Source organism: Juglans regia, chromosome 8 (assembly GCF_001411555.2).
Source record: "Juglans regia cultivar Chandler chromosome 8, Walnut 2.0, whole genome shotgun sequence".
Classification (NCBI taxonomy): domain Eukaryota; kingdom Viridiplantae; phylum Streptophyta; class Magnoliopsida; order Fagales; family Juglandaceae; genus Juglans; species Juglans regia.
Genome location: NC_049908.1, coordinates 15,937,533 through 15,961,127, shown reverse-complemented (window position 1 = coordinate 15,961,127; position 23,595 = coordinate 15,937,533). Strand labels below are relative to the sequence as shown.

Genomic DNA, 23,595 nt, shown 5'->3' with positions numbered 1-23,595 from the left:
ACTTTTTCAAACTTTCAAATGAAAAAATATACAACTTTTTTCAAATTTCAAAATAAAAATTAATATAAAAATAATAAGTTTTTGACTTTATAATATTTTTATTTGACTTCTTTCATCTCCTTTCTCAAAACTCAATAAAACATATTAACTCAAGTTATTTTACTATTATTTACAAACCAATATTTCACTACTAGTTACAAATATTCCAAGATATTCTAAACGTCCAAACCACCCTTTGAGCAAAACCTTGTGATTGGATGGGAACACTCGTATATGTAAAATTGACAAAGGAAAAAGGAATGGAAATGAATGAGCTTCAAATGAAATTCAATGGTATGAAATTTTATAATTATTGATGGCGTTCGTGCATGCTTTGAGTATTTTAATTGTTTCTAATATAATTATCTTTGAATTGGTTGTAGCATGCATCCAAATACCAATTTAATCTGGTACATAGGAGAAGCGCTATATATAGACTAAAATTTTTGTCATCATCCTTCCACTATCCTCTAATGTGATATTAAATGATTGAAAAGTTATTTATCATTGATTATTTATCATCCGATTATCGGATGCCACATAAAAGAACGATGAATGGATGGTAATTAAGAGGATGATGGATTAAATTTTTACTGGTGGGAGTGTCACAAGGGACTAGTTGTCCATTGTGTTTCTTTGTTTTTTTTTTTTAAGTTCTCTTTCTGTTAAATTATCTCTTAGCTTGTATTGGGATGGAAAGTTGGTTTGTTGGAATATTCACGATTTTTGTCTTAATGTACCTAGGGCCATAAAATTTCGGTTTGGATCGGAAAAAACTGACCGGACTAAAAACCTATTTAGTCAGTTTCAATCATTTATTTGTGAGGAGTTCAATTTTCAGTCCCATCCTAGGGTGGGTGATTCTTGGACCGGACCGGACCTAAATCAACCAAACTATATATATATTTAAAATATTATATATAAAAATATGTTATTTTATATAGTAATTATATAAGTTTATTCCGTAATTTTCATATATTCTATTATCATTGACCATATAAAATGTTAAATAATATATGCTATCAATTAATAATATATCATAAATCATATGTTAATTTATGTTATTATATGTAGATACATCATACATTCATACATATTCTACTATTTATACTTAATTAAAGTAATTATGTAATTGTTTTTTAAGATACCTAAGTTGCAAGCAAGAATTAATAATCTATGGACAATGAGTTTATCCAATATTTATTAACCATATATGATATATAAAATGTTAGAATTTTAATTTTTTTTTTATATAGACCGTTATTAATAATTATGAATACTAAAGTTTAAGTTATAACTATCAACATCATAAATATAATTTTTATTACATAATCAACATGAAGAATTAACTTAACTTTAATTTTAGTAATTTAAATAATTTTTTTATTAATTTATCTACAAAAAATTAAAGATTAATTTATTTATTTGCTATTGGGCCGAACTGAACATACCAATAGCTAACGGTCAAATCTAGTTGATATGGGTATTCGACCTAGTCCAAGGTGGGAAAATCTTAGACCGAAGGGGTTCGATTCGATCCCAAAAATCCCCTATGGACCGACTGAATTCACACCTAAATGTACCTATGTCTTGTGTACTTTTTACTTAATTTGCTTTCCATACGAAACTGTTATGTTATATAGAGTTTTCTTTGGTTGTGAAATTGTGATGTTATGCAGACAGTTTTTCTCACACTTTGGGGTGTGGGTACTTTTGCTCACCCATCCATCCAAATGAGCTCGTTTGCTTGCCCTTGGCTAAACCTTTATGCTCGTTAATGGTGCTCGCTGTGGGGGCAAGCACTACTGCTCTTCACGAACATGTGCTTGCCTTGTGTGTGATCTGTTGTTGTTCGTCTTGGGGTTCAAGCTGTCTTTGATCACCCTTGGGTTCGAGCACTCTTTGTGAGCCCTTGATTTTTAGCATTTTTGCTCACCTTGGAGTGCGAGCATTCTTTGCTTACGAACGAGAACATTTCCGCTTGCCTTGTGTGTGAGACGTTGTTGCTCGCCCTAGGTGCGAACACTCCTTGCTTGCTCTAGGGTCCAAACACTCTTTCCTCGACCCTAGGTCTGAGCATTCTTTGCTCACGTTTTGGTTCCAGCAGTTTTGCTCATCCTGAGGTCCGAGCACTTGTCTTCTATGGTGTTTTGAAAACATCACTCCTTGTTTTATTTTTAATTTTTCAAATTTCAAATAATTCTTATAGAGGGAGAAGGGCACACTCCCACCTAATAGTAAATTAAAAAAAAAAAATTTGGGGACTTGATCTATTTATGATGCTTTTATAACCATATATTTTTTCAGGAAAAAACTTACAAAACCTAATACAAAATGAGTATTTCAGTCAGTTATTTAAATACATACTCAAACTTTAAGGCTAATATTGCTTTCAATATCAATTTAGGCCTCGTTTAGTTGATAGATTCAACTATGATAAACTCAATTTAGTTTAATTTTACGTTGAATCTAACATCTAAATACTCAACTCTCAAATTACTAAACTCATCTCAATTCAAAATCTCTTTACACGTGAGACTCACAACCTTTTTTAATTTCTCATAAATATATATAAACTCATATTAATATTTAAATATATTTAAACTCATTTTAGGTGGATTCTACAAAACTCACTCTATCATTTCAACTCACTATTATTTATAAAAAATTTAATTCAAGTCAAGTCAACTTAACATCCAAATGTAGCTTTAGTCCAACGTTATGATGAGACTTTTTCTCGGTAGTCTGCTTTTTGGAAAAATTAAACTCACTGATCGTGAACCATATATACGAAGTCCACGGGACCATTTATTGAATTCTAAATCTATAATCTTTTTTTTTTTTTTTTGTAGGTAAATCTATGATCTTCACTTTCATTTATATTATTTTATTTACATTATTTTAAGTATCTTTATTTTTTAGCAAATCATATGATTCAAATAATTGAGCTTAGATCCTATGAAAAAAAATCACTTGTATGTGTTATATTATATATGAAAATGAATGAACGAGATCTATTGAGATGATTAAATGAGTATATCACGTCCTTTCAATTTTTCACCCCACGTATTCAATGATATTTTCACTAAAAATGACCCAAGTACTGCATGTAATTTGATCCAAATAATTAACATTCATCATTTCTCTACGTGACCATTCATCTTTCAAATGGGTTTTTTATATTAATAAATTCAATTTATAAGCTGTTGTGGAGTACACACTCAGTATTTAATTTATAAAAAATAAATTTACAGATTTGAATCTTGAAAATTAAATCGTGTCACATTAGTGACGTGAATGGTGTATTTTTTTCTACACTTAGAATAGAATGAATCAAACCAAGGAGTATATTCAACTCCAAGAATTATTAACTAGAGCATATCTTTTTTCCAAATTCAAAAAAAAAAAAAAAAAAATGCAAATCAAAGTCATGGTCTTGTTGACGGGTTCGTTTGTACTAGTGAGATACCATTGATCCACTCAATACTTCTAGAAAATCTCCAACGTTGCTGAATGGGAATTTCTCGCACGCGTGTTTGACCATTTCAATATAAATATATATAAATATATATATATATATATATATTTCAAACTGCATACTTTGAATGGAGAAACTTCTATTATCAAAAAAAAAAAAAAAAAATGGAGAAACTTCTTATATATATGATAACTTCACCAAAACCCAATTTTAATAATTAACCATTCTTTCTTTAAAAACCCAGCAGTTTTCTCCCCGTGGAAATTAAGCAGCAGCTCTGTGTGTCTCTGAGTTGATTAAGTACAGTATCAAAGCTTTAAACCCAGCTAGCATGGCAGGTGCATTGACAGAAGATCTGATGGCAGAGTACCGAGAAGCCTTTTGTCTCATTGACAAGGATTCGGACGGTGTGTTTCTACCAATCATCTGTTTGTTATTAATTCTTGTTTGATATTGTGTGTAATGCATGGTTCATCATTTTACGGTCAATATTTTGCAGTTTTGGAATTGATCTATATTTGACAGATATGGAGGCGATTTTGGCCTTTGAATCTTCAATAGCACGTATATGAGCACGCACGCCCGCCCAGCAAAATTCATATAATGAAACCTTTCAAATTCTTACCCGAATTTGAGAATTAGATCTTTTTTCCCGCAACATAAGGAGAAGAAACAATGCATAAGTTTTGTTTGACTTATTCTGAGTACTTATGCTGTAGGGTACATTACTACGGAAGAATTGGCAACGATCATTCAGTCATTGAATGAAAACCCCACAAAAGAAGAAGTTCAAGACATGATTGGTGAAGTTGATGCTGATGGAAATGGGACCATAGACTTTGAAGAATTCTTGAATATTATGGAAAGAAAAAGGAAGGTACCTACCGAGGAGCCAAGAGAAGCCTTCAAACTCTTTGACAGGGATCAAGATGGATATATTTCAGCTAATGAGGTGAGCCTTGCCTGCGTTAATTGTCTTACACTTTCATTTGGGTGTATCGATCGGAAATCCACCAACGGTACTTGCGCGTTCGAGCATACCAACATACCGCTAGCAGTATTTAATAATTTTATTGTTAACCCTCACTTATGATTTGGAAGAAATTTACCCAAAGATAAAAGATGAAAGACAACAAATTGTATGCAAATTACTTCCACATTAATTTTATTAACCTTTAGGCCTCTCTCACTCCTCTCCTGCCTTTCCTCTGTTTTTAGTTCTCGTTTTGTTTCATACACGCATGCAGGCATCTTGCATGTAATGAAGCCTTGTGGAATTTGCATGTGAAATCAATGTTTTGAATACCGTACCGGACGTCGTACCGGTCAAGGCACTGGAATGAAATATTTCGGTACCGGTACCGTTTCGGGATAGCGTTTCGGGATAACGTTTCGGGATAATCGATATATAAATAAATTATATATATATATATATAAATTATAAATAGTCTAATCTGAATTAGGGGTTAAAAAATAAGTTTGTACTTTGAAAAAATGAAAAAAAAAAAAAACACCCAGGCCGAAATATCGGCTGGTACCGGCCGAAATATAGGCCTGTACAGGCCGAAATTTAGTCCGATATGGCCGGTACCGGCCGGTACGGCCGGTATTTTAGCCGGTACGGGACAGATATAGTACCTATACCGGCCGGACGGCCGAAACGAAAAATTTCGGTTGTACCGGCCGGTACAGTACGAAATTTAAAACACTGTGTGAAATGCCTCTTACATTGAATTTCTCAATTTTCACTTTCTTTGAGTGATCATGAGTTTGACCTTATTGATCACTTTAGAAATGAACTCAGCCAACAGTTCCGATCATGCCTTGTACTAGACGTACCCACTTATAACCCGACCACGTACGTATGAGATAAAAGCAATCAACATGATGCAATGATGCATGATTTCTTTCTGTCAATAGAATCGTTTTGGTAGGAAATAATCATGTCAATAGAATCGTTTTGGTAGGAAATAATCATTTTGGTAGGAAATACCTAATAACAAATAAACAGTTTTCTTGTAATATATAATTTTTGTATGTGCCATGCACTTATTTAAAAATCCAAAAATCCAAAGTTTTTCCACATGTATGACATGCAAATTTTGATCTTTCAATGGTGGAACGTCATTGAGTTAGTCACAATAATCCCTTTTTGTCATAATAATCCCTTTGGCCCCCATTTGGATAATGAGATTAGATGAGATAGTTTTATATAAAAGTTAAAAGTTAAATAAAATATTATTAGAATATTATTTTTTAATATTATTATTGTTTTGGAATTTGAAAAAATTGAATTGGGATTTGAAAAAATTGAATTGTTTATTGTATTCTGTGTAAAAATTTGAAAAAATTATAATAATGAGATGAGTTGAGATGGTTTCTCAATCCAAACGGGAGTGCCTTAAATATTATCATTTTTTTCATCTTCTTATGTGACATGAAATGATTGAAAAATTATTTGTTATTTTACTCTTATCTAACAATCATTTGTGCCACATCAGAAACAAAAGAATAATGTTATATATCTAGAAGGACGGAGAACATTCTTTTTCAAGTAAAACATTTGACAACAATAAAAACTGACACATATGTTCGTTCATGTCCTACGTTGGTATCAGATCATAATTTAGCTCCTCATATTTTAATTGTCTCCTAAAAAGAACTCTAGAATTGAAGGAATCAAAGGTACGTATAAGAAAAGTAATGCAATCAATTAGCAGCCAAGGACATTATAAAAGTATCACTTTTATTTCATGATTAATTGTCTACTCGTGATTAATTTGTTCCAGCTTTTATTTCAGCTTCAAATGAATATATGTAAACATGACTCATCATGCCATGATCGGTTATTACTATACCTACCTTGGCTAAACAAAGACACTTTTTGTTATGTAGCTGAGACATGTAATGATGAATTTGGGGGAGAGATTGACAGACGAAGAGGCTGAGCAGATGATTAAAGAGGCTGATTTAGATGGTGATGGTCAAGTCAGCTATGAAGAGTTTGCAAGGATGATGATGCTCAATTGATTTAAAACGTAATAAAAATAGAGTCATGCATGCCTTTCCTTTCGTTGATGCTAGTGATTTCTAGCAAGGTTAGCAGGGTAATAGATGTACGAACATAAAATTTTAAGTTTGAGAACATAATAAACAGTACTTAAAGGTTGAGTAATTTGTGACACAATATCTATCGTACTGATCAAATGGTTTTAAGCATAAAATATTTGAGACCATCGATCCAAAAGGAGAGTAGATTTCAATTTGAAAGTACGCTTGCCGCATCATGTTTTAGAATTAGTTTGAAAAAGCCAATGATCATTTAGTAAGTGAACTTGATTAAAAAAAAAGTAGTTTGAAAAAGCTAATGATCATTCCTTCCTCAATGTTTTTATGAGAGGAGTATTAAGAAGGAAGATTACAATCTATGCAAGCATTGTAATTTGCATAAACTTATGAAGGGTTCCAGACGGAGTACAAATTATAATATGCACAATGGAATTAACAAGATCAAAACATCAAGTCTATGTGATTAGGGAAATACTCCAGCCACACAAGGATTACATAAAAGTAATTCTACAAACTATTTTGACTTAATGTGGTTTGTCAGATTATAAAGTTAATTTTATTATAAATTAGATCTAACGAATCAAATGAAACCACATCAGTTTGTGAGATTATTTTTATATATTTTTGTGTGAATGTAGCACTCCTCATGTGATTAATGCACAATAAATATAAAAATTGGTAAAGAATTCTTCCAGAGAGGTTCGCTCAATATGCGCTCGACTTGGCGCTCGAGCAGAACTCTTCCAGAAAGGTTCGCTCGATGTGCACTCGATGTGTTGCTCGAGCCGTTTCAAAAAGACAACGTGAGGTCGACACCTCTCTCGAGCTAATGTTCAAGACAACTTAAAATTCAGGGTTTTGAGCGCCGTGATTTGTTGGGACTATATATAGAACATCTTATTTCTATTCTTTGGTGTGGAGAAACAGAGCAAAAACCCTAGTTGCTTCAAGAGCCATAGAGAGAAACTTTTCTTCACATTGTGAATCTGTCTTGGACAAACACATCTCCACCACACCACACTCAATATCAAATATTATTCAAAGTCCATTGGAGTGGACGTTTTGATTGGCCGGAAAAGTCCGGAGCTGCTGTTGATCCAGAAATCAGGAGGTTCTCGTGGGAAGCTATAGAAAGGTCGGAGTTCCGGCACTACATGCTTGTAGAGATAGAGTGGGTCACTTGTGATGTTGCAAGCCAAGTTTAGCTACTACAAAGGTTTTGTGAGTGTCTCTAAATTGGTTGTAACTTATTCTATAGTAGATTTTAGGTGGTGCCTTATACCCGGAGTGGTTTTAGAATTTGAATACGTTCTTCAAATGAGTTTCCACTTCATGACCAAAATCATTGTGTTGATTATTTGTGTTATTTGATTAATTGTTTGTTTGTCTCTATTTTTAAAAAGTCCATCAAAATTGGATTACACCTATTCACGCCCCTCTAGGTGTAGGGATTGGTAGAACCACTGCTTTTTCAGTTGGTATCAGAGTGCGTTCACTCCGCTAGGATTCAATTTTTGAGTGTGATCTTGTTGTAGTGGTTTAAATGGATAAGTCTCAATCTCTCACATCACCACCATATTTTGATGGAAACAACTACGCTTATTGGAAAGTTCGAATGAGAGGATTCATAAAGTCTGTGGATGAACGAGTGTGGGTTTTTGTAACAAAAGGGTGGAGAGAACCAGTTACTATCATTGAAGGAGTTCAAACCCCCAAAAGTGTGGATATTTACTCTAGGGATGAAATAAATGAGTGTGGTTGAATAATAAAGGCCTGAATGCGATTTTCATGGCTGTGTCCCAGGAGGAGTTCAAGCGAATCTCCATGTGTGAGAATTGCAAAGAAGCTTGGGGCATTCTTGAGGTTACCCATGAAGGTACCAAGGCTATCAAGAATTTTAAGCTTCAAATGCTGACCACGAGTTTCGAAGAACTTCGAATGAAGGATGATGAAACATTTGATGCTTTCTATGCCAAACTAAATGATATCTTGTCAATTCTCGTTTTAATTTAGGGGACAGAATTCCTGAGAACAGAATTGTGAGAAAAGTCCTCAGATCTCTTCTTGAGAGGTTTCGCCCAAAAGTTACTCCTATTGAATAAAGCAAAGATGTGAACAGTATGAGAATTGAAGAGTTGGTGGGCTCTTTACAAACATATGAACATACTCTTCCTATGGGTAAGAAACACAAGTCCATAGCCCTCAATACCATTAGAGAGGAGTCAAATGAGTCATCCGATGAGTCGGCTATGAGTGATAGAGAAATAGCATTTTATGCTAAGAAGTTCAGGAAAATATTTGTGGCTAGAAACAACAAGAACTAGAGGCTACAAAAGAAAAAGTTTGAAAGATATAACAGAGGCTCAAGTTCAAGGAACAAGGAGAGAACCGCTGAGAAGTACACTAGAGCAAATAAAGACAAGGTACAATCAAGGGTGCAGTGTCATGAATGTCATGGATTTGGAAACATTCGCCTAGAAGGTGCAAATTACAAAAAGGCAAAAGAAAGAGCTAAGATTGCATTCCTAAGTGAGAGTGAGTCAGAGTCGAGTGAATCATCAGATAACTCTTCTCCAAAAAGAAATCTCAACTGCATGGCGTTCACTGCCTCTGTTAGCAACAAACGTCAATATAGTGAACAAGTGTCTGATGATGGGAGTATATCAGAAAATGAATCTAGGTATGAAGATCAGTTTTAAGAAGTCTACGAGAAATTGTACAATAAATGTGTTAAATTGAGAAAACTCAACAAAGCGCACATTGAGGAGATAGACTTCATCAAACGAGAAAATGAAGGGCTTCAAGGCAAATTAAATGAAGCCATTGGCCTAGCTGATCAGTTGAAAAAGAGGAATGTTTCTCTGGAAGAGGAATTAAAAAATAAGAAAGTGAGATGATTTCGCTTAAGGATAAACTGAAATTTTTGTCTACTGGGAAAGAAAAGCTGGATGAAATTCTGAGGTTAGGAAAGCCTCCTGGTGACAAGAATGGGCTAGGATATGATGCAGAGAAATCTGATGCAGCTACTACCTCAAAAGTCTCCTATAAAAATGGGAGGAAAACTGTGTTTGTTCGTGAATCAACCACAAATGGGAATGCTAGCCCATCTGACAAGGGTAAGAAATCCTCACATGTAAAAATGGGTGTTCCATCTCACGAGAAGTCAAGAGTTCGAAATACAAGCCCTGTTTGTCACCATTGTGGTAAGACTGGTCATGTTGTAGCATACTATTTTAAATTGAAGGGATGCACCATGTATGATCATACACCCTCTCAAAGTAAAGGTGTGTACTCTCCAAAAATGGGTAAAAATCTCATAACTGCTCCTAAGTATGCCTCATCTTTCAGGGGACAAAGAGATCATAAAGAGAACTACGTGTGTCATAATTGTGGTAAGGTTGGTCACATTCGACCAAACTGCTATGAGCTTAGGAGGAATCCCATGAGAAATAGAAATAACGAATCAAGAAGAGGGCATTTGAATCTTTGGAGTCAAGTCAAGGCCTTAACTAGACAAAATGAGATGCTCAATGTGAAGATAGACCAATTGTCGACTAGCAAAAAGGGCAGCTCTCCAAAAGTTAGAAACATGTGGGTCAAAAATGGAGAAAGAAACACGTGCCATGTGGCACACATTGCTCTAAAGACCAGAGACACTTATATGTGGTACCTTGATAGCAGATGTTCTCGCCACATGTCAGGTGATAAAAGCCTATTTAAAACGGTTGAAGAGTACAAGTGTGGAATAGTAACATTTGGAGATGGTGGAAAAGCTGATATAATTGGGAGGGGTGAAATTGAAATACCTGGACTACCTGTCTTGAGAGAAGTCTTGTTTGTTGATGGATTAAAAGCAAATCTCCTCAGTATAAGCCAAATTTGTGATAATGGTGCAGAAGTCTGCTTTTTCAAAAGATATGTGCATTGTTTCAGATAATAATGGAAATTGCAAGATGCAGGGAACAAGGACATCTGATAATTGTTATTGCAACGCCCCTAGACCTTAGTACAGTTGCAATTAGGGTTGGGAAAAATTCTGGAATTTTTTATTCCGCCCGACATCCGCTCCGATTCCTACTCCAACAAAGTCAGAGTGGTCGGAGTTCGGAGTTAGAGTTCGGAGCTACTCCGAAATGGGGTTCGGAGTCGGAGTTGGAGTTCGAAGCTCCATGGAGCTCCGAACTCTGACTCTAAATTTTTTTAAAAAGACCCCAGATGTAAAACAAAATTGTTTTACATCTGGGGTTTTTTTCAAAAAATAAACGACGCCGTAATGTGGGACGACATCGTTTTATCGCGCGGAGGGGGCCAAAACGCAAGAGCCCCCCCCCCAATTCCCTTATTCTTTCTTCCTTCTCACTTCTCAGTTCTCTATTCTCTCTTATCTGCAGCATCCGTGCTCTGCTGCCATGCTACGTCTCACGTCTCTCTCGCGTCTCCGTTGCCACCGTTCCTCGTTGCTACTTCGTACGACTTCAAGCCGAGCTTCAGCCTACAGTGAGAGTGAGGGGTTCCGAACTTTCGAGCCCTAGAATTAAATTTAGTAGTTTAATTAATTAATTTTATGTAAATGTCTCTCACTCTCTTGTGAATTGGTATTTTGTTGTGATTCTTCTGAATTGATTTTGTAAATTTGTAGTAAGGAAATGTGTTTAATGAAATGTATGATGTGTTTGTAAGTTGTGTTGTATGCATGCATAGTGTTTGATAAAATGTGTAAGAGATGTTAACTTCGACTAATGAACACTTGCAAGTATAATTCTCAATGGGAAATTGGTGCCAACTCTTTTAAAGGTTCTATTTAGTGTATAAGGTATGTGAACTTGGTAAAATATGATATTTTTAATTTAATAAATTTAACTATTCCTAAGCAATGTGCAAGTCTGTGACTTTTTTCTTTTTTATAATAATTTGAATTATTGAAATGAACAACTTCATAATTGCTATGGCTTACCTCAAAGCTTTTAGTATCATCAATGCATCTCTGAGTAAGCTTGAGTAAGCTTGCTATTCCTATAAGCAATATGTGTACTCTTCTGTGCAAGAGTGGAGATGACATCTCCAAGTGCAGAAAGTGATCTGTTTATATGCTGGGCCTCCTTCAGTCTCTCACCAACTGAGTGGATTCTGGAATAAGCCTTACACTCTGATAGTTTTGCCTTAACCATATGGTGTATATATATATATTGAAATGTAATAGCAATAAATATTCATTTTCTTCCTTTACAACACTTCATTTTCTTGGGGAAATTAAAGACAATACTCAGTATGTTACAAGTTTGGATAGAAAATGACATCGATTAATGCTTTCTATACCAATCTCATGGCAGCCCAAGATCTTGGCCTGTTTTGTGTGAAGTAAAGAGAATGATAAAGCGTTTGATTAATGATTTCTATAAATCATGTGACATTTGCAGGTTTAATAGTGATGTGCCCTCTTGCAATGAATAATTTTATATCTTTTTGTTAATTTAAACGTTTAATAAAGGCAGTTATTTTTTAAACTAATTTTTTTTTCATTATTATTTTTTTAGCCTCTTTGATTGTGACATGGATCATCCACAAGGGGATGTGGCGGATGCCAATGCTACAACTCCTACACCGGTGGGTACTTCCACCCCTAGAGCCATATCTAGGGTAGCTATATCTAGAGCAGCTACATCTAGAGCAACTACTTCTTGTGCAAGTAGTCGACTCCCACTCCTAGTTGATATAGAGGATGAGGATATGTTCAATGAAGATGAGGAGATGCCCATTGAGCAAGATCAACCACCACGACCTTCTAAAAAGAGGTCGTGGACATGGAAGCATTTCAACAAAATTCCTAGTGATGTTGCAAACCCGGTAGCAAGATGCCATTACTGTGAATCACTTTGTGGATGAAATTTAAAGAAGCAAAGTACCAGTGTGTTAATAGCACATCTAAATGGTTGCCAACAATAAAAGATAGCAAAGGGATTGCAAGCCACTGATCAGACCAACCTTAGTTACCAAACTTCTACAGCCACTGATGGTACACAAACTAAGAAATCGGTCATCCCTCAATACAGTGAGAAGATGTTGAGGGACATGCTTGCAGAGATAATAATTACTGATGAGATTCCATTGACCACAGTCGAGAAAAGAGGCTTTCGAAAGTTTCTAAATTTTGTTGAGCCACGATTTCCCATTCCATCAAGGTATACAGTGATGCGAGATTGTATGAAGAGGCATAAGAAGGACAGGGCGGAGATGAGGAAGATGTTTATTACCACTGGCCAGAGAGTGTCGTTTACGACTGACACGTGCACTTCCATACAGAACATCTGCTACATGTGTATCACAGCACACTACATTGACAATGAGTGGATTTTGCATAAAAAAATTATTGGTTTTAAAGATATTGTGGATCATAAAGGTACATCCATTGGGGCAGAGATGGATGGTTGTTTAAAGAACTGGAGAATTCGAAAAGTGTTATGTATTACAGTTGACAATGCCAGTGCCAATGAAACAGGAATTGATTGGTTTAAGCGAAACACGACGGTGAGAGATAATGTCATTCGGGCCCACGAGTTTATTCACATTCGATGCTGTGCTCATATCATCAACCTCACAGTTGTTGAGGGGTTAAAAGAGGTTGATGATTCCATTACTTGAGTTCGCAATATTGTAAGATATGTGAGGGGTTCCCCTCAAAGGCTTGCCAAGTTTAAGGCAATAACAGAAGATCTTAAGATTAAATATTCTAGTATGTTATGCTTGGACGTTCCGACTCGATGGAACTTTACATTGACGATGTTGGATGTGGCACAAAAATACCAAAAAGCATTCGAGTGGATGGAGGTCGAGGATGAGGGCCTAAGGTATGCTTTGTTGGAGCCAGCAGGACAGGGGCTCGGTGCTCCAGACACACATGATTGGACCAGTGTGAGCTACTTTATTGAATTTTTAAGAACTTTTTATGACATAACCATGCGGCTATCTGGATCCAAATATACGACTGCGAACTCATTCTTCAGCGAGCTGTCGGAACTTCACTTCCACTTGGAAAATAATTGTACTGACTCTAAGAGATTGTTATCTGCTATGACTACGAGGATGAAGACCAAATATGATAAATATTGGGGAAATATTGTGAAGATAAATAGATTGCTATTTGTGGCTGTGGTCCTTGACCCCCGATATAAGCTAGCCGTTCTAGAATTTTGGGTAAATACCGTCCTCGGGGCAGTGAAGGCTGCATAGTTTATTAGAGTGCTAAAAAGTAATATTGATGACCTATATAATCACTACAACAATAGTTGTCAGCCTTCATCCGCAGCTGGTACTGGTAGCTCCTCACATTCGAGACCGACGGGGTCGACAGCTTCCTCAGGTGCTTCTGACCCATCTGTAGAGGTTAGAAGCCATCGTATTATCTAGTAGTATCATCAACTCATGTCAACAAAGGCTACTCCGACTCTGTCGGAGTCGGAGCTCAGCCTTAGTTGCAATAGTGCTAAGAGTGAGGCGCCTCACCTTTGGCATTAAAGACTTAGACATGTGAATCATAAAAATTTGTCTAAAATTGCCAAGAAAGAGATGTTGGTAGGATTACCTGAGCTGGGTAAAGTGGATACTCCTATATGTGGGTCATGTCAATTGGGAAAACAAGTTAGAACAACTCACAAGAACACAACGGCTATCCTGACCAAATGACCATTAGAGTTGTTGCACATTAATCTTATGGGACCCTCTAGAACTGAGAGCCTGGGAGGAAAGAAATACATACTGGTAATGGTAGATGATTTCACCAGATACTCCTGGGTAGAATTTCTGAGAGAAAAAGGTGAAGCTCCCAACGTGATTAGAATTTTGTGCAAGAAACTTCAAAATGAGCAAGGGAAAGCAATAGTCAGAATTATGAGTGATCATAGAAGAGAGGTTGAAAACTCAAATCTTGAGAGTTTATGTGATGAAGAAGATATCAGTCAAGAATTTTCTGCCCCTATCACTCCACAACAAAATGGAGAGGTCAAAAGCAAGAAAAGAGTTATTCAAGAAATGGCACGAGTCATGATACACAGTAAAAATGTACCAATTCACTTCTAGGGAGAAGCTGTAAACACAACATGTCATATTGTGAATAGAGTCTATCCACGACCAAGCACTTCCAAAACACCATATGAGATGTGGAAAGGAATGAAACCTAATGTAAAATACTTCAAGGTGTTCGGAAGTAAATGCTACATTTTGAGAGATAGGGAAAACTTAGCTAAGTTTGACCCTAAGAGTGATGAGGGAATATTTCTTGGATATTCCAGAACCAGTCGTGCTTATAGGAGCCACAATCTACACACCCAAACCATCATGGAGTCCATAAATGTGGTGGTGAATGATGCTCTTGGAGAGGAATTGAACAAGGAAGAGCCAACTCACCCACCGAGTGAAACTAGACAAGAAGATTTTGGTGCACTAAATGAGAACTTAGAGACCTCTTCAAATGAAAAGGTGAGTAACCAAAAGGAGCCTTCTTCGAGAGTGAAGTTAAATCATCCTCAGGATAACATCATAGGAAAAATAAATGAAGGGATGAGGCTGATGAGGAAAGTGATAAATCAATTGGCTCACTCAAGCTACATCTCACAAATTGAACCAAAAAGAGTCGAAGAAGCCTTAAATCATGAGAATTGGTTGAATGCTATGCATGAAGAAATAAACCAATTTGTGAGGAACAATGTGTGGTATTTGGTGGGCACTAAGTGGATCTTTAAGAATGAGTCAGATGAGAATGGTATAATAGTGCGAAATAAAGCAAGATTAGTTGCTCAAGGGTATGCCCAGATGGAAGGAATAGATTTTGACGAGACCTTTGCACCGGTTGCCAGACTTGAATCTATCCGAATATTGTTAAGCATTGCCTGCCACAAGTGTTTTAAGCTGTATCAAATGGATGTCAAGAGTGCCTTTCTGAATGGGATCGTCTAAGAAGAAGTGTACGTCGAACAACCAAAGGGCTTCAATGATACAAAATATCCTAATAATGTCTATAGGTTGAAGAAAGCCTTATATGGTTTGAAACAAGCTCCTAGAGCTTGGTATGAAAGGCTAACTTCACATTTGGTAGCTGTCAAATGCATACTTCGCTATGTGAATGAGACAACCAATTATGGGATGTAGTATTCTAGAGTCTCTAATACTGAGCTTGCAGGCTTTTCAGATGCTGATTGGGCAGGTAATGCAAATGATAGGAAAGACACTTTTGGTGGGTGTTTTTATGTTGGCACGAACCATGTTGCCTGGATGAGCAAGAAGCAAAATTTCATATCTCTGTCCACGGCTGAGATTGACTACATTGCTGCAAACAACTGTTACACGCAATTGTTGTGGATGAAGCAAATGCTATGTGACTATGGCGTTACTCAAGGTGTGATGAGCATTTATTGTGGCAATACCAGTGCCATAAACATTTCAAAAAATCCTGTCCAACACTCTGAAACCAAGCACATTGACATTAGACATCATCTTATTCGAGAGCTGGTAGAAACACATGTTGTGACTCTTGAGTACAATCCCATCGAACACCAACTAGCCGAGCCTTTTACCAAACCTTTGGATGGGCTTCGGTTTGAATTACTTAGAAAGGCTATTGATATTTATGCATTGACCTGAGGGTTGAAATATGCATTGCATGCTTTACATGCATTTTTTGTTGTTTTGTGGCTATTCGCTTTCATCAGCTTTTGTTTTTGTTATTATTGCCTTTGCATGTGTCTTTTGTGATATAAGTTGCTGGTGCTGTTAATTCTAAAAATCTAGGTGCATGTGTCTTTTGAGAATTGTATCATATACCTATGGTTTACAAAGGTTTCGAACATGTGTATCTTTTGTAATTTGTGACTAGCATCATACAATTCACTCCCAGCTCAGTCAATCGACATTTCACCACTGTGAGTTTTGGGAAGGCAATCAAAAGTGTTAGGAAGCTCTACTTGCACACAGAATTGACCACGAGCTAGACAACCTCATTATTGTTCCCTTGTGCAAAAATCTTGTATATCATTGCAAAGAAAAAGAGATGATGTTATAAATAAAAAAAAAAAAAAAGGAAATCAGGTATCTTGATATTGATACAGGTAATCAAACAAAAGCATCCAGGTTCTAGCAACATTAGGTTTGACTTTCTGTATCTTGGAAGAGCTTCCCAAGCATTTATGGTTTCTTGTACAGCCCAACCCCACTCACACTTCTCGGTTGAAATTTCTTGATTGAGCAAGGACCTTGTTAAACATGCATGTCTTTATTACTTGTGGTACTTTGTTTTTATTATCTGCATGTTTTATGGGAATATGATGCTCTTCTACATTTGATATGTATTTTTGGTTTGAGAATTGACTACATTAATACTTGAATCATAATGAGAAATTAAAGCAGTTGATGAAAATTTTGGGCTTCCGCTAGAGTGAAACTTAAATTTCACTCGAGCGAAAACGTTTTAAAAAGCCCCCGCATCATTTTCTTTTTCCCCAACCCGTTTCTTTTCTCTGCGCCATTTCCTCTCCCCTCTTCGTGCGACTTCTCCCTTTTTGTTCTCCGTGTGTTTTTCACTAGATTTCTCTCAAGAAATCCCTTGCTAATCACAGTAAGCTTCTCTCATTTGTGTTTATTTTTCTAATTTCGGCATTAGGGTTTGTTTATTTTCCCATTTCAGGTTGTTGCATTTGGGCATTTTGTTTTGGTTTTCAGAATGGAGAAAATGATTTGGGGTGTTTGTTGGTTTGTGCTTTGGGTGTAGAGAATGATTCTCTCACTCTTGTATTTAGGAGGTTCTTGGAACTCCCATGTAGTTTTGATTTTGGTTTTGCTTGGATGCACTCCAAGTGTTCGGTGAAATGCCTCAATGATGTTTGTTTGTTTGTTTGTTTTTCTTTTCTTTTCTTTTTTTTAATTTTATCATGCATTGACATAGCATTGTTTTCATGTCCATTACACGTCTATCCTAGTCTTGGGATAATGTTTGACATTGAGGCATGGGACTTCCAGTGGGGTTAAAACCCAACCTTGACATTGTGTTTGTTGGGTTTGGAATTGTGTTTGTATAAGGGAGGGTCATGGGACTTGAAGTGCTCAATGAAATGCCAAAAAGGTGCTAAATTTGTTAGAAAAAAAAAACCAAGTTTGGCAACGTACACAATTTTTTTTTTAATTGGGCATGTGCATGTGCATTTGCATACATTTGTTTACATTAGGCATGTGCATTGGATCATGCATTGGGCATATTAGACATGCATACATCAGATCTTCACAATACCTTTAGCCTTGTCTAACGGTCACTGTTTCTGTCCACAGCCAAAGTCATGTCTCAACGTGTTCGTCCATGCCAAAATCCTCCTGCCCCTGCTCAAGCAAATTTCCACAATGCTCGGGCAAGAGAACTGTATACTCAGAACTTCTCTAACCGTTCTCTTATTGTCGAGCGTGAAGTCACCCTAGGTGAGCTTATTGAGACTTTTATTCCACATATTTTTTAGTCAAGCAAGTGGCAGGCCTTGACCACTGGTCATCCCACTCCTTCTGTGGAGTTGGTTCAGGAGTTTTACTCCAATATTCATGCCATCTCTAATGATGGCTCTTTCAATGTTAGTCTCCAGAGCATTGTCTTCTGGATGACTTCGGGCATGCTAGCAAACCTGCTAAATGCCCCGCGTGTGTCCAATCCGATGTATCCCTATACAAGGACATCTCCTCCTAGTCCATCTATCATTGGTGATTGTTTCTATGGTACATCTAGTGGTTGGGATGGTAAGTCACCACTTCTAACTATAAGATTTTCACATGAATATCTTATTCTCAATAGGATTGTCCTTACAAATCTGTAACCTACTAGTTATCAGAGTGATGTGAGTCTTGACAATGATGTCTCCCTGGATCTGAGGAGTCATCTTTATCAGGTCTTGCTTGAGGCCTTTAATTCCCCCAAAGTATGGACTGGCTTGCCATTTGCCTGCCTCATCACTCGGTTAGCCCTTTCTCAGTCAGTTGCGTTTCTTCCTCATGAGCCTAGAATCCCTCTTAAGGCTCCTATCGGTCGTAGGACCATGCAGCTTAGTCGTGCTCACATTACCCATCACCCTCTGAATGTTGAGCATCCTCCTGCACCCTCCTCTCAGCCTTCGAGCCCTCTGCCTTCGAGCCATTCACATCGGCACCAGGTTCGACCGAGTCCAGCCTTTAGCAGGTCCTTGAGTACCTTGCCTGCCTTAAAGCCCTGTTTGATAGCCTTGATGCTAAAGTTGAAAGCCTGCAGCAGCTTGTGTCTCAACGCTTCAACGATATAGCAGAGCGCCTCGATGATGATGATGGTGGCAGTCAGAGTGATGGTGATAATTGAGATTTTTGGCTTGTTGTGACAAAAAGGGAGAGTAGTATAAATTTAGGGGGAGTGATATAGATGTAGGGGGAGCAGCTTTTGTTTTTGTTAGTAACACATTGTTTTGTGGGGGAGCAGCTTTTATTTTTGTATCACATGCTGCTTGTGATGCCATTGTTTGTCTAATTGAACTCAATGTCTGATTAATTTTTTAATGAAAAGTCTTTTATGAAAACTGTGCTACAAACATTGTTTATGCTTCTGAGATTATTTGCATATTTTTCTTAGTACGTTTAACCGTTTGCAAAGTATTTGCAGAAATATCACAATGTGTTCAAGATTATGCTTGAATCATGGGAATCCTATTTGGGGTGTGTCAAGATTAGGTTATATGTATAGGTTAGAGGTTTTGTCACAGAAATGCCAAAGGCGGAGATTGTTGAGGGAAAAATCAGTTGATTGACATATTCTTGTGAAAACCTGTGTAACATTATATTGCAACTAGTGTTGAAGCAGTGTAACATGAAAAGGATTGAAGTGTACTCAACACGGCTCAACTGGCGCTCGAGTCGAACCATCCAGAGAGGTTAGCTCGATATGCGCTCGACTCAGCGCTCAAGCGGAACCATCCAGAGAGGTTCGCTCAAGGTGCGCACTACGCAGCGCTCAAGCAGAACTCTTTCAGAGAGGTTTGCTCGATGTGCGCTCGAGCAGAACCCATCCAGAGAGGTTCACTTGATGTGTGCTCAACATGGTGCTCGAGCAGAATTCTTCCAGAGAGGTTCACTCGATATGCGTTCGATGTGTCGCTCGAGCCGTTTCAGATAGACAACGTGTGCTCGACTTGCGCTCGACACCTCACTCGAGCCAATGTTCAAGACAACCTAAAATTCAGGGTTTTGAATGCCGTGATCTGTTTATTTTCCCATTTTGGTGTGGAGAAACAGAACAAAAACCCTAGTTGTTTCATGAGCCATAGAGAGAAACATTCCCCACATTGTGAATCTCTCTTGGACAAACATATCTCCACCACACCACACTCAAGATCAAATCTTATTCAAAGTCCATTGAAGTGGACATTTGATTGGCTGGAAGAGTCCGGAGCTGCTGTTGATGCAGAAATCGGGAGGTTCTCATGGGAAGCTATAGAAAAGTCAGAGTTCCGGCACTACATGCTTGTAGAGATAGAGTGGGTCACATGTGATGTTGCAAGCCAAGTTTAGCTACTACAAAGATTTTTTGAGTGTCTCTAAATTGGTTGTAACAAACTTTTTTTATAGTGAATTTTAGCTGGTGCCTTACACACGGAGCGGTTTTAGAATTTGAAGATGTTTTTTGAATCAATTTCCACTTCATGACCAAAATCATTGTGTTGATTATTTGTGTTATTTGATTAACTATTTGTTTGTCTCTATTTTTAAAAAGACCATCAAAATTGGATTACACCTATTCACCCTTCTAGGAGTAGTTATTGGTAGAACCATTGCTTTTTCACTAGGATATCACTCTATTTAGGGTTTTTATTTATTACAGGTAGTTAATTAGAGTAAGAAGTAAAACTTAGGCTAACAGGCTAATTGTCTTTATTGTTCGGAAGATTTATTAGTGGGTGGATAGAATTGGACCAAGAATTATACATTTAGATTTAAAGAGGAGTGTTGGCCCGCCCATTAGGAGGTGGGCAAGCTCAAAGATTTCTTTGCCAAAACCCACAAAACCCCATAAAACCAAACCCATTAAAGCCCTAGCCAAATCCCCCACATCGTCCAATTCCTTCCAAGTCACATTCAAATTACCTAATCCTACTCAAAACACAACCTCCTTTATTTTCACAACATTTTTTAACTTATCTCATCTCATTTAATTATTACAACTTTATCAAATTTTCATACAAAATAAAATAAATAATTCAATTTTTTCAAATCTTAAGATAAAAATAATATTAAAAAAATATATTATATTCAATTTTTAACTTTAATTTCAACTCATCTCATCTATGAAAACAAACCACAACCATAACTCCCACCAATGTCAAACTTTGTACTCAACCAATAAGCACTAGGGCTGCCTCCCCTATATCCCTAGTTTCCCCACATTATAAAACATAAGCCTCATTCTCTTCCCCTTTAAACTGAAATCCCTAGCCCTCATGCACCTTACCTCAATACACAAACCCTAGTTAAGCATTGAAGTCGAGCCAATTCAACCCTAGTTAATTAAGCCATGCACCTCCACCACTCATTGGAGCAAGCTTCTACTCTCGGTAACACCCTTCCCTTTCTCTTTTGTTAAGGGATTTGGTTGTTGTTATTATGGCTTAAGTGAGGGAAAGAAGGATAGGTGATAATGCCATGAATTCATAGTTGTGATACTTAAAGATTCAGTTTTATGACAGAATATAGTGTATGCATGTTGTGGTTGATCTTATTGTACTAACTTGCATGGATATGCATGAGTTGTACAAAGAATACGTGTTAATTAATGCTATGAGTGATTCAATGTATGTTACATATTCCACGACCCACGGCTAAGGTTATTGGAGAAGCATGCACAATATGGCACCACCACCTTGAAGGTGCAGAATCATGAAGGATCAGCTAGCAGTGACAACACCAATGGAGTAGATTTGCAGATGAAGTGATCATGTCATGCACTTGTTGCTGATGATACTATTGTAACTAATTTACTAGAAAGCCCTCCATTTAGTTGAGTTATTATGTATTTTTTTGTATTTTTAGAGTTAGTTATTGAGTTGTACAAATATGATGAATATTCTTTGATTCCTTCGTTGGTTAGGCTGTTTTTCTTTTTAGTATATAGCTAGGAGCAATCTATAATACGAGTGGTACAATGAATGAGAAAAAGCAGCCTTTTCTTCAATTATCTCTCTGTTTTTCTTCTCCTTCTTCCTCTATTCTTACATGGTACCAAAGCAGTAGAGTGAGAATTGTTTTCAAATGGTTGTCGACCCAACCAATTCTATGTTTCATGATTTTACCAACATTATCAACCCATATCGACTTGATCATGGGGATAATCCTTCCATCCCCTTGGTCCCTGATCTGCTCACCACAAAGAACTACACTACTTGGTCAAGAGCTATGTGCAGAGCTCTTCATGCTAAGAATAAACTTGGTTTTATCAATGGCACTAAAACCAAAAGACACTATTGATCCATTATATGATGCATGGGAACGCTGTATTGATCTGGTTGTTTCTTGGTTACAAAACTCCATCAGCCAAACTCTGAAATCAAGCATTGCACCAGTTGATGATGCTAGGTAGATTTGGGAAGAATTAAAGGATCTATTTACTCAACAAAATGGGCATCAAATTTTTCAATTGAAAAAGGCCTTGACAGGTTTGCAACAAGAACATGATTCTATCAGTGTTTATTTTGGCAAGCTTAAAACTCTATGGGATGAACTCACTATATGTGACCCTATGCTTGATTGTACCTACGGAAAACTTACTGTCTTACTTGATAGATATCAAAGGGATTGTGTAATACAATTCCTAATGGGTTTAAATGAATCTTATAATGTCACCTGTGACCAAATTATGTTGTTAGATCCTTTGCCTCCCATGAATAAAATTGTTTCTATGATCCAGCAGCAGGAGATGTAGCATCTTATGCTCTCTAGTCTCCCCCCTCCTGGCTCAATGGCTCTTGCTGTTAAGTAGGCATATCTCTCATACAAACCCCTTCCCAGACCAACTCACCCACAAAAACGTGACAGATCATACTGTACACATTGTAAAATCCAAAGGTCATGTTTTAGAAAACTTCTTCAAAGCAGGAAATGCCTAAGCCCCAATTTGCACTCATTATAACATGTCAAGACACATAGCACATAAATGCTATAAACTACATGACTACTCACCTGGGCACAAGTTACATGTTAAGGGTAAGCAAAATGGTTTTGTTTGCCAATCTGACTTCAATTGAGCAAGAGGACTATTCATATGAGAAATTAACCTTCACAAAGGATCAATACTAGCAACTTTTGTCTCTATTGCAATCAAATGAGGTTTCTATTGCCAATCACTCAGTCAATCATGTCCAAGCAGATTGTACCCACCCTTCCACCATGAATGGTACTCCTATTTGCTTCACTTCATCTACTCAAGCACACAAACCACCCACATACTCACCCTGGATTATTGACACTGGTGCTACATATCACATGATCTATAGCATCTCATCTTTTTCATCCATTACATCTCAAGTTTCCTTTGTGGTTTGACTTCCCAATGGCCAAATAGCACCTGTTACTCACATTGACATTGTCAACATCACTAACACATTAATCTTACATAATGTGTTATGTGTCCCCTCTTTTAATTTTATTTTGATCTCAGCAAAACAACTGGCTAACTCCCTCTGTTGTTGTTTCATATTTTTTTCACAAATTTGTTTTTATTAAGGATCTTTTGTCATGGACCATGATTGGCATGGGTGAGGTGAAGAATGGTTTATACCACTTGCTAGCTGATGCAGTGTCACCAACAGCTCTTCTTGACCACTTTTCTGTTTCTTTACATAAAAACATATTTGTCTCTCTACTAGTTACAGAAATGTTGATTTAGTTTCAGATCTTTGGCATTCTAGAATGGGTCATACACCCATACCAAATTAAATGTACTCTCAAATCCCTCTATCAAGAACTATTTATCT

The 23,595-nt window shown here is 36.9% G+C and overlaps 1 protein-coding gene across 2 annotated transcripts; it reads left to right on the top strand.

Annotated features, from left to right (window-relative positions):
- Positions 1–3,692: 3,692 nt before the first annotated feature.
- On the top strand, positions 3,693–6,747 carry LOC108997762 (neo-calmodulin-like). Of its 2 annotated transcripts, XM_018974142.2 has the most exons (3): positions 3,695–3,924; positions 4,237–4,469; positions 6,413–6,747. In XM_018974142.2, the coding sequence occupies exons 1-3, from the start codon at positions 3,849–3,851 to the stop codon at positions 6,545–6,547; spliced, it is 444 nt and encodes a 147-aa protein (XP_018829687.1). In that variant the 5' UTR covers positions 3,695–3,848; the 3' UTR covers positions 6,548–6,747. The 2 variants fall into 2 exon arrangements, with proteins under 2 accessions (XP_035549313.1, XP_018829687.1); XM_035693420.1 differs by lacking the exon at positions 6,413–6,747 and having other exon boundaries at positions 3,693–3,924; positions 4,237–4,755.
- The last annotated feature ends 16,848 nt before the right edge of the window (positions 6,748–23,595 follow it).